The sequence below is a fragment of the Cotesia glomerata genome, linkage group LG2, assembly GCF_020080835.1.
Source record: "Cotesia glomerata isolate CgM1 linkage group LG2, MPM_Cglom_v2.3, whole genome shotgun sequence".
In the NCBI taxonomy this organism is placed as follows: Eukaryota; Metazoa; Arthropoda; class Insecta; order Hymenoptera; family Braconidae; genus Cotesia; species Cotesia glomerata.
The window spans coordinates 3,891,348-3,903,710 of NC_058159.1; the positions used below are offsets into that span (position 1 = coordinate 3,891,348).

At 27.7% G+C, this 12,363-nt stretch overlaps 1 protein-coding gene across 1 annotated transcript in view; it reads left to right on the forward strand.

Moving 5' to 3' along the window:
- The window catches only part of LOC123259415 (inactive dipeptidyl peptidase 10), a 35,078-nt gene extending 24,487 nt beyond the window's left edge, over nucleotides 1–10,591 (forward strand). The window contains exons 10-13 of the mRNA XM_044719925.1: nucleotides 1,908–2,127; nucleotides 3,385–3,829; nucleotides 3,974–4,179; nucleotides 10,392–10,591. Of these exons, the coding sequence (XP_044575860.1) occupies nucleotides 1,908–2,127; nucleotides 3,385–3,829; nucleotides 3,974–4,179; nucleotides 10,392–10,493 (973 nt within the window). The 3' untranslated portion in view covers nucleotides 10,494–10,591. The remainder of the gene's footprint in view (nucleotides 1–1,907; nucleotides 2,128–3,384; nucleotides 3,830–3,973; nucleotides 4,180–10,391) is intronic.
- Nucleotides 10,592–12,363: the final 1,772 nt, after the last annotated feature.

Genomic DNA, 12,363 nt, shown 5'->3' on the forward strand with positions numbered 1-12,363 from the left:
GTCGAAATCAGTTAATACGTTCTACCTCATTTTTCGAGTTCATATTAAGCCAGACATTTCCAATGAATACAAATATATATATATATATATATAATATCCATATACATAAAAATCTATAATTACAAAAATAACTTGCAATAATAATCTATATATATATAAGCGAAATACCACTCACTCATCACGAGATCTCCGAAACTATTCGCCCGATTGACTTGAAATTTAGCATAGTTACTCCATTCGTGATGTAGACGCTCACTAAGAACGGATTTTACGCAATTCCTAGCCAAAATGAATTTTTCGTCTACCATCACATATGCCCTCCCCTCCCCTCCCTCTCATTCTTCTCCTCCCCTCCCGTGCCCTATAATCTTTCCCCTTCCCTATATCTCTCTCTTTTTTTGGGAGCGAAATATCATTTTGACCCTCTAATCTAAGAAACCATCAGTGGCACCCGTAAATTATCGAACTCAACCCCCCTACAACCACCCACGCTAATCAACCGTTGCCATGGTTACCGTTGACAGGGTTACCGTTGCCATGGTTACCATTGTCATGGTTACCGTTGCCATGGTTACCGTTGCTATGGTTACCGTTGCCGTGGTTACCGTTGCCATGGTTACCGTTACCATGGTTGCCGTTACCATGGTTGCCGTTACTATGGTTACCGTTATAATGGTTATCGTTGCTATAATAATTGTAAAAATGATTGATTTTAAATTTTATCGATTGACTGTTGGGACAGTAGGAATTCATAATCATACGTTTTTTAAGAAAGAATAGCTAAATCATTAATAACTGAAATAACTTATATGTATTGGAATAATCATAAAGGATGAACTCGATTATATCATAACACAGATAAATCAAACATAAATATTATCAAGTTGATATTGTTAAATGATTATACTGATTTTAATGATTAAAATTAAAATGGTAAATTGTGTCTGATGCGTCTTCTCTAAAATTTCACAACGATATCGTTAAATTATTATAAAAAACGGTCGATTTAAGATAATTTCTAATAAAATGAGTAATAATAAATATATTTTTTAATACCACTTAATTTGTTATGAATTTATTAATAACTAGCTAATACCCGCCCGCTTCGATAGGAATACAATAAATTTTTATGGTGTAACCTAGATGAAAAATATAAACAATATGGTTAATTTCAAAAAGATAATGAATATAAATTTTGAATTAGAGAAAAGTGATTGTTTGTGATGACCGGTGTTAGCGAGTATTAAATATATGAGAAAAGTATTTTATTATTAACATTTTTTTAAAATTAAAAAAATTATTGACATTTTTTAAAGTTAAATAATACTATGAAGCGGAAAAGAATAGGAGTTACGGATAATTATTACGTGAAGCGTTCCAACATTCACGTAACAGAATAATTGGAGGAGGAAGAGATTAAAAAAAAAATAGGAAGGACCTTCTTAATAAGATTTTACATAATATCCTAGAAAAAATTCAGATATCTCAGACAGGGATTCAAACCCAGAACCTTCCAGTGACATGTCGGCTACTCTACCATTTGACCTATCCGGTCTAGACTAAATGTTTAGGATAACATTATTATAATGGGAACGCATCTCACTACACAGTACGTCATGGGTGATGCGGAAATCTGTCTAATGACAGATTTACTGACTAACTGACCCATTGATTGATTGATTATTAATAATAAAATACTTTTCTCATATATTTAATACTCGCTAACACCGGTTATCATAAACAATCACTTTTCTCTAATTCAAAATTTATATTAATTATCTTTTTGAAATTAATCATTTTGTTTATATTTTTCATCTAGGTTACAACATAAAATTTTATTGTATGCCCAGCGAAGCGGGCGGGTATCAGCTAGTAACAATATAAAATGTATTTTATTTTTCCAATAGATTCTATTATACCAATTGTACACATTTCGGTGCTTCGGTTAGCCCTTCAACAGAAACTAGACAAGGGTATTATGTGCTCCATTGTGAAGGCCCGGGATTACCTCTTGCTGGAGTTCATTCAGTGACAAACCACAAAATGGTTCGTGTCCTATACGACTCCAGGGTTCAACATGCTGATAGATTAGCTCAATTAGCTTTACCGACTCGCAGGAGTTTTGAAGTAACTAATTAACATATTATTATTATTATTATCATTATTATTATTTTTTTTATCATTATTATTTTCGAAAGTACTCTATCTAAAGATAGATAATTAAGAAATTACCTTGTATCTCGTCAACTATTAACATTTTAACATTTTAACATATTAACATTTTTTAAGATATAAGCTCATCCCGATGTTACACTCATCAAGACCTTTTATTTAAGTACCCACATCAATTTTTCATATATTTTATATATTTATATATATGTATATATGAAAAATATATCAAAATACATGTGGGTACTCAAATGAAAGCTCTTGATGAGTGTAACATCGAAATGAGTTTATATCTTAAAAAATGTCAATAATAAAGAAATGACATTGTATCTTGTGAACCATTGACATTTTTAAAGATATAAGCTCATCCCTATGTTACACTCATCAAGACCTTTCATTTAAGTACCCACATCAATTTTTCATATATTTTATATATTTATATACATGTATATATGGAAAATATATCAAAATGCATGTGGGTACTTAAATGAACGCTTTTGATGAGTGTAACATCGAAATGAGTTTATATCTTAAAAAATGTCAATAATAAAGAAATGACATTGTATCTTGTGAACCATTGAAATTTTTAAAGATATAAGCTCACCCCGACATTACACTCATCGAGACCTTCTATTTGAGTACCCATATCAATTTTTCGTATATTTTATATATTTATATATGAAAAATGTATCAAAATGCATGTGGGTACTCAAATGAAAGCTCTTGATGAGTGTAACATCGGGATGAGCTTATATCTTTAAAAACCTCAATAGTTAAGAAAGTACAGTGCAATTTAACATAATTAAGAAACGACCTTGTATCTGGTGAACTCACTTATCGAGACCTTTCATTTGAGTACCCACATCAATTTTTTATATATTTATATATATTATATATATGTATATATGAAAAATATATCAAAATGCATGTGGGTACTCAAATGAAAGCTCTTGATGAGTGTAACATCGGGATGAGCTTATATCTTTAAAAACGTCAATGGTTAAGAAAGTACAGTGCATTTTAACAAAAGTTATTATTCAATAAAGCAAAATTTTATTTATTTATCCTTCACAAGTCACATAGTGACTGCAAGGTTGCTAGTTATTATTATTATTATTTTTTTTTTAATTTTCGTATTAAACTGTGTAGTATAATTTGGATAACTTTTAACTTGCATTAATTCTAATAAACTTTAATAACTTATTACTTACTTAGGTGCCGCTACCCCAAGGATGGAGAGCCCAAGTCCAGCTGCAGCTACCGCCATCATGGCGAGAAGAGCTCCGCGACGCGGCTTTTCCGGTCCTTGTGGAAGTAAATGGTCGACCTGGGAGCGAAGCAGTAACGGACAAGTTCCAAATCGACTGGGGAACCTACATGTCCAGCCACAATGACGTGGTCTACATACGGTTGGACGTTCGCGGTGCGCGGGGCCAAGGAAAAAAGGCCCTGTACCACCGAATCGGGGGCGTTGAGGTCCAGGACCAGCTGACTGTGCTCCAGTACCTTCTCAATACTTACCAATACCTAGACGAGTCCCGAGTCGGCGTCTGGGGCTGGGGGTACGGAGGATACGTCACTGCGATGGTCCTCGGCAGCCAGCAGAATGTCTTCAAATGCGGCATTGCGGTCAATCCCATCGCCGATTGGTTGTATTACAGTGAGTTTTTTTTCTTTACTGTAAAATGTAAAATTAATCTTGCATTGGTAGAGAGGAATGTTCATATATGATGTAAAAAAGATAATAAATAAATCTAACGGTGACTTTTCGAGTGGAATAATCGACTGAAATCAATTCAACTAGATTCAGCGTTCACGGAACGGGTCTTGGGCGCCCCAATCGAAAATTACAAGGGATATGTCGAGGCGGATTTGACTCAGCGCGCAAGATTAGTACCGAGTCACAGCCTCTACCTTGTTCACGGTCTAGCTGACCTAACAGCGCCTTATACACACGGTATAGCCTTCGCTAAAGCTCTGTCTGAAGCCGGTGTTATCTTTAGGTATCAGGTAAGAGTGATCTTTCATATCTTTTGGGTTTTTTTTTTTATTAACTAGACATTCATGCGCGTTAATATTAAAGATTATAGTATACGCCAATCATTAGGAGTTAATAATTCACATTTGCAAAGTGAAAAATTAAATATCGACGTTCTAATTAGCAAATTGTTTAACTCCATTTTAGAGAATCTTCTATTTTTACGAAAAAAACAATTAGTTTAAAATTTATTATCACTTTAAAAAACCATTTAATATCATTAATATCTAATAGAGATATAATATTTAGGTTTGAATTATTCAAATAATTTATAATTGGATTATTGCTACATCAAAGTGTTAAAAAATCACCCTCTAAAAAATAAGGAGTTAGACAAATTGCTATTTAGACCGTCGATATTTTTATTTAATTTTTCTATTTTTATTAGTTTGTTACAGACAAAATTTCACCTTTTTATATTTATAAATTAAAAACCTGTTTTATCAATTAATTAACTCATGAAGAATAATAGCAATAATAATTATTACATTATACTTGAATTAATTAATCTATTATTTTTTATTAATCCAGTGATAATAAATTTTTGTAACTATTTACATTTTTTTTTTATGTAAACAGACATATTCACGTTGAAATTTATTTCAATTACATTATTACAAAAAAAGTGCCGTTCGGCAGCCGAAATGGAAGTAGATTTTCTACTTAAATAAAATCACAACACTACTCTTTCCCGCTTCACAGCATTATTTATATTTGTAAAAATGCTTGCCGTAAGATGGACGGTGTGGCTTAATGTGTATAGAATAAGCGAAAGGAAATTTAGTATAGACCGGATAGCTCATATGGTAGAGTAGCCGACATGTCTTCGGAAGGTTCTGGGTTCGAATCCCAGTCCGAGCTATCTAATAATTTTTCTCGCATATTCTATAAACTCACATTAAGATGATCCTCTCCACATTCCTTTCTCAATCCTTTCCTACCAATATCCTGTTACGTGAATGTGGAACGCTTCACGTAATAATTACCGTAACTCCTATTCTTTCCCGCTTCACAGCATTATTTATATTTGTACTCTACCACATACACTATCATACTAATCCACAGATTCGGTAGAATCTGGCGCCAAGTTCCGTTCAAATCCGTTGTAAACGGAGCGCCAGACTACCGACTGTGTTTACTGTAAGCAGAACGGTATTTCGAGGTTGCAAAATTTTATTTAATTATATGGTTCTCCTTTTTCCAAAATAATATATTATAAAAGTAATTTATACTTTATTTTACTGATATTAATTAATTATAATCAATTATAACACTTAATTCACTTAAAATTATTAAATTTTATCAGCACAAACTATAGTAAGCCCAGAAATTTCGATCCTGACTTTTTTTCGATGGGGAATATCAGCGCCACAGACTAGATAAAATAAAAATGTGTAGTAATCCTTCCTATAAACACGCAACTACAGTAAAAAGTGATTCATAGCTTGCATCTATGGCCGCCAGGGTGCACTGGAATTACATCTACATAAACTGTAGCTTTAAGGGGATAGTTTGCAGTAAAAAATGCAGTCAACACGAGATTTAAGTTGTTATCAATTGTAAATTTTCATTATAATTACAAAAAATACTAAAATCCGAACAAAAACAGTTTCACTGTAAAAAAGTCGCACCAAGTCCACGTTCATAAGACTATTAGGAAAAAAATTTTTTTTCTTTACAAAAGATACAAAATAAAAAATTAAAAATCCGAGTAACCGATATGATTGTTTATGATTTTCGGAAATTAAAAAATTTTTTGTAAATTTAAAAATTAAAAAATTTTAGAACGTACTTGGTGTGCGTCATTGTGTATTTCAATTTTTTTAAAGTCCTAGTAAATAGATTTTACGAATTTCATTAAAAGTAAAATATTTTGCAACCGCGCACACTAAATACGTTCTAAAATTTTTTTTTAATTTTTAAATTTACAAAAAAATTTTTTTTAATTTCCGAAAATCATAAACAATCATATCGGTTACTCGGATTTTTTAATTTTTTTATTTTGTATCTTTTTGTAAAGAAAAAAAAAATTTTTTTTCCTAATAGTCTTATGAACGTGGACTTGGTGCGACTTTTTTACAGTGAAACTGTTTTTGTTCGGATAATACAAATACTTCAATCACATTGATCCCTTCTTCCTAAGTAAAAACTAATGCAACAGTAAAATTTCATCAAATATCTTCAGACGAATAGGTTTTCAGTTGAGGGGAATAGAATGACATGAAAATTAAAGCTCGTTTAATGAGCTTTAAAATGAAATTTTCCAAAAATTCAATGAGTTATTTTATTAAAAAGTTATCTGCGAAAAAAACTGCCAAAATATGGATTTTTACGATTTCAAAAATTTTAAAGGTGCCGCGACATTTCAGCCCCCGACAAAACATCCTCGGTGTTAGTCTACTTTCGAATAAACACACACAAAATCCATGATAAAAGGACACAACACGGTCACAAGCTTATGTGTTGTGATATTTTGTCTAAAGGAGATTTTTTTGGGGATATTTTGTCGCGGAATCAATTTTGAAACCCTGTAATTTCTAAACTACTTGACCAATTAAGCTCATCTTTGTACTTGACCTTGGTATTCGTCTAAAAATTCAGTATGTTGAGTTTGGAGAAGATTCATTACGAATTAGAGACACTATCGTCCAGACAAGCCGCGTTATCTATACTTCTATACTAATATTATAAAGAGGAAAGATTTGATTGTTTGTTTGTTTGTTTGTTTGCATCGAATAGGCTCCGAAACTACTGAACCGATTTGAAAAATTCTTTCACTGTTGGGAAGCTACAGTATCTCCGATTGACATAGGCTATGTTACATTTTAATTAATTCAAAAATTTTTGTTAAATACCCGTGAGAAGCCGGGACGAACTGCTAGTATCGTATATATACACATACATATATAAACTTTTGAACCATATATATTTTCTGAATCAGCTCGACGAACTGAGTCAGAAAATAGCAAAATTTTCTATGAAATCTACTAATAATCCTATCCAGAAAAAGTCCATTTTAAAGTAAATAACAAATTTTTTTTACTAAAAAAAAAAAATTTACTTTGGCCAAGACTATTTTTATCTACATGAATTTTTTTTAATAAAGTAAACTTTTTTTTCTGTGTTCAAATGACAATATTAATCCACTTAAATTTTTTAATAAAAAATTTGATGTTAAATGTAGGACTCAGTAAATAATTGAATTCTTTTCTGCCAGTTTCTCAATTATCGTAAAACATACCCCAAAATATGAATAAATAATTTAGGTTACATAAATTGGTAAATCGTTCAAGATCTCTTTGAAAAATTAAAAGCTGAATTTTTTTAGCGACAAAATTTTGGTTAATAAATGGTTTGTGGTATTAATATCCATGTATATAATAAGTAATAATAAATTATAGCCTAGAGACGCGGTAGTATCTTGTACGGAGCATTTAAGCACATGGATATGAGGGTATGATTAATATTAATGCACAAGTCTCGTATAAATTATTGCATGAAATTCTCATACAGTTTTCCTTGAAATATTTTTTTAATAATTGTTTTCACGCGAATTTTTTTTTTTAAGTATTACGTTAGCAATTTTTTTTTAATTATTCAAATAAAATTTCAAGTACAAAAACAATGATTAAAAAATAAAATAAAGTATAATTATGCCCAGAAAATGATTATTCACACGACAATATTAAAATAAATTTCTATAAAATTAACGACGACAATATAAATTCAACAATTCCACTAAATTATAATGCAAATTAATAATACCTAGTTATGCAATTATAATTATCACTCTAATGAATAACAATCTCATTAATACAGCGACTGAGTACCGTAATTATTTCATTGAAAGATTAAATAAGAAATAACGATTTAATTATTTCAGAGTTATGACATTAATTATAATAATTATTACAACTCAATATTGAGCGTTACATCACTAAAGTTAAATAAAGTTGCCGCTATAAAATTTTCCCCTCAGAAGAATTAGAAATATTAATAGAAACTTTTAACAATCAAACTTAATTTTTTAATAATACAGAAGTTAGCCGATGAAAATAAAGTTAGCCGACATCTAAAAAATCTTTATGATTTTTTTTATTAAAGAATTATTAAAAAAAATTTTTTTCATTTGTTAAAAACTTCAAAAACTATAAATGCAATTTTTTAAAAATATTTTTTGGTTATAATTTAATAAATTAAGCAAAATAAAAAAATCAAAAATGTCGGCTTACTTTATTATTATAGTTAGCCGAAGTTTTTAATTTTTTGATTTTTTTTAATCATTTAATTAGTACTACAAAATATTTTTTAAAAATTGTACGTGTAGTTTTTTAAATTTTTTACAGATGAAATTTTTTTTTCTTATTTTTTTGTAATAATGTTTTTAATAAAAAAATTTATAAAAATTTTTAGATTTCGGTTAACTTAATTTTCATAATTTTTTATTAAAAATTTTTAATAAAAAAAAAAAATTTAACCAATATTTATAAAAATTTTTAGATGTTGGTTAACTTAATTTTCATAATTGTTTACTAAAAATTTTTAATAAAAAAAAAATTTAACCAATATTTATAAAAATTTTTAGATGGTTAACTTAATTTTCATAATTTTTTATTAGAAATTTTTAATTAAAAAAAATTTAATACTCTTGTGATAAAATTGAAAAAAATAATTTAACCAATAATTTTTACAGCTTAAATTTTTTTTTCTCATTTTTTTGTAATAATGTTTTTAATAAAAAAAATTTATAAAAATTTTTAGATTTCGGTTAACTTAATTTTCATAATTGTTTATTAAAAATTTTTAATAAAAAAAAAATTTAACCAATATTTATAAAAATTTTTAGATGGTTAGCTTAATTTTCATAATTTTTTATTAAAAATTTTTAATAAAAAAATAATTTAACCAATATTTATAAAAATTTTTAGATGGTTAACTTAATTTTCATAATTTTTTATTAGAAATTTTTAATTAAAAAAAAATTTAATACTCTTGTGATAAAATTGAAAAAAATAATTTAACCAATAATTTTTACAGATGAAATTTTTTTTTCTTATTTTTTTGTAATAATGTTTTTAATAAAAAAAATTTATAAAAATTTTTAGATTTCGGTTAACTTAATTTTCATAATTTTTTATTAAAAATTTTTAATAAAAAAAAAAAATTTAACCAATATTTATAAAAATTTTTAGATGTCGGTTAACTTAATTTTCATAATTGTTTATTAAAAATTTTTAATAAAAAAAAAAATTAACCAATATTTATAAAAATTTTTAGATGGTTAACTTAATTTTCATAATTGTTTATTAAAAATTTTTAATAAAAAAAAAAATTTAACCAATATTTATAAAAATTTTTAGATGTCGGTTAACTTAATTTTCATAATTGTTTATTAAAAATTTTTAATAAAAAAAAAATTTAACCAATATTTATAAAAATTTTTAGATGGTTAACTTAATTTTCATAATTTTTTATTAGAAATTTTTAATTAAAAAAAAATTTAATACTCTTGTGATAAAATTGAAAAAAATAATTTAACCAATAATTTTTACAGATGAAATTTTTTTTTCTTATTTTTTTGTAATAATGTTTTTAATAAAAAAAATTTATAAAAATTTTTAGATGTCGGTTAACTTAATTTTCATAATTTTTTATTAAAAATTTTTAATTAAAAAAAAAATTTAATACTCTTGTGATATAATTGAAAAAAATAATTTAACCAATAATAGTTGCGATTATAATCATACTGATACCTCTAATCCTCATGTTATCATTGGACGCATGCGACCGCGACAACATAATACTATTATTGCGGAATCTTAATATAATACGCTTGTATATATTTAATTTAACATGAAACCATTACAATGTATCGACAGAGTTGTTTTTATCGGGAGTATTTGGAGGTCTGAAATACCTCAATCCTTTTCCAATGCCATTTCAATCGGCTTTCATTCTTTTTTCGCTGTCGCTATGAGATTGGAGTGCTTTTTTGTTTAGTTTCGTTTAGTATCATATAGTACGTATCATTTTTTACCCAGTAACATGTAAAAGAATTTGAAACATCCGGGTTACAAGAACTAAAAGCCTGGATTTGTCAGGGATTCTCTTCTCCCTCTCCCCACTAATGGATCCATTTTATTTATTTGCTTACTTACTTTTATGTATATTTTTTTTATTCCAGAGCTATGCGGATGAGGATCACGCTTTAACGGGCGTGATCGAGCACGCTTATCGATCCATGGAGGACTTCTTCACAGAGTGTCTCTCCCTGGATGCCTCCTAGTGCCTCAAGACGATTTCTTGCTCGTCATTAATACTGCGTCTTCTGCTTATAACAGAATTAATACGGTCGTAATTTAATATACATATTAAATAATAAATTAATATAAATATATATATAAATATAATTATATGTAGATAGACATATTAATTAATTATTAATATATTTAATACTAATAATTAATAAAAATTATAGATTAAGTGTGTTGTTAACTTAAGAATGAGTGCGTCGGGCCTGTACTTACTTACTCCCGCGGTTAAACCAAATATTTTTATTTTTATTACTTTGTTTATCAGTTATTATATTATTAATTATTCGATTAATATTACTATTATTAGTCAATAAATATCGTGCGATCGTTTTACGGATAAATTCAAGTGAATAAGACACTGAAATTAACTGACATTGGAAATTTTTTAACAATTAAATTATTAAGAAAAATTTTTAAGTATTTTTTTTAATTGTAATTGATTTGTTATTAAGGGAGATAGCTACTGTGAGGATCGAAAAAATAGGTGATTTTCGGGAATTTTTTTGACTGGGATAATAAAGGAATTTGGGGATCGGGTTTTTTTGTTTTATAAAGTATACATGGAGGATCATTCTCCTAAACTTTGATTAAAATATATCATGTTGTTACAAAGTTAGCATTTTTGTGGAGCACCAAAAAAAATTTCTCCCACCACGGTGGGATCTCTAACTCAAAAACGGATTATCTAAAACAAAAAAACCAAACTGCATTGTAATCTGCATGCATGTGGTTATCGTTCCACGTAGGGGATTTTTAAAATTTGGATTTAAAAAAAAATGGCGATATTAAAAATTTTTTCGTTTTTTTTTCTCATTTTTTTGGATTCAAACAGCCCTAAAAAATCTTAAAAATCAAAATTTTCAAAATCCCCTACGTACAACTATAGCTATTGAATAGATGAATGCATAAAAAAAAAAGTTTCAAATCGGTTGATATTTATGCAAATTACAGATCCCACCAGTTCAAAAAAAGTAGTTTCGAGAAAAACGCGTTTTCGTCGGAGCGCCGCGCGTGCATGGTCATTTGACAATGGTATTAAAGTTAGCTGCACGGAAAAAACAAGATGACACAGGATATCATTCCAGATTATACTGAGTGAAAAAAAATTCAGATAGTAGCTAGTATAATCCAGATTACAATGAGTATAATCCCAGATTTTAATGAGTATACTCCAGATTACAATGATTATAATCCAGATATCACGCAGTAGAATCTGGATTTTTTTAGCTACTATCTGAAATTTTTTTAGATATCACTGAGTATAATCTGGGATTATATCCAGTGTCATCTTGTTCTTTTCGTGTGTCACTTGATCATTTTTTAATTTTATTTAACAAAAAAATTCGTCCCGAAAAATTATTTTTAAAAAATTGCATTTTTATTTTATTAAAATTTCTAAATGTCCATTTTTTTCTCATTTTTTTATGCAGTAATTTATTTATTAGAAAAATTATTAAATATCTGCTAAATTAATTTTCATCATTTGACATGCTGTCACAAAAATGAGTATAACTCGAAAAATATTCGGAATTTTCATATAAAACTCTCGATAAATATTTTTAAATGTATAAACTTTGATTTAAAAAAAAATTTTTTTTTTTATTTCACAGTGGCTATCCCCCTTAAAATTTTGAAAATTAGTTGTCAGCTAGCTTCAGTATCACTGAAGATAACTGATAATAAAAATTTTTTAAACTTTGTAGCACTAAAATTATTAAAAAAAAATTACATGTTTAAAAATTATAAAAAAAATATTAGTAAAAAGTTTTTTTTTAATTATAATTAATTTGTTATAAAAAAATTAACACCTGTCAGTTAACATCAATATCTTCAAGTGATTCC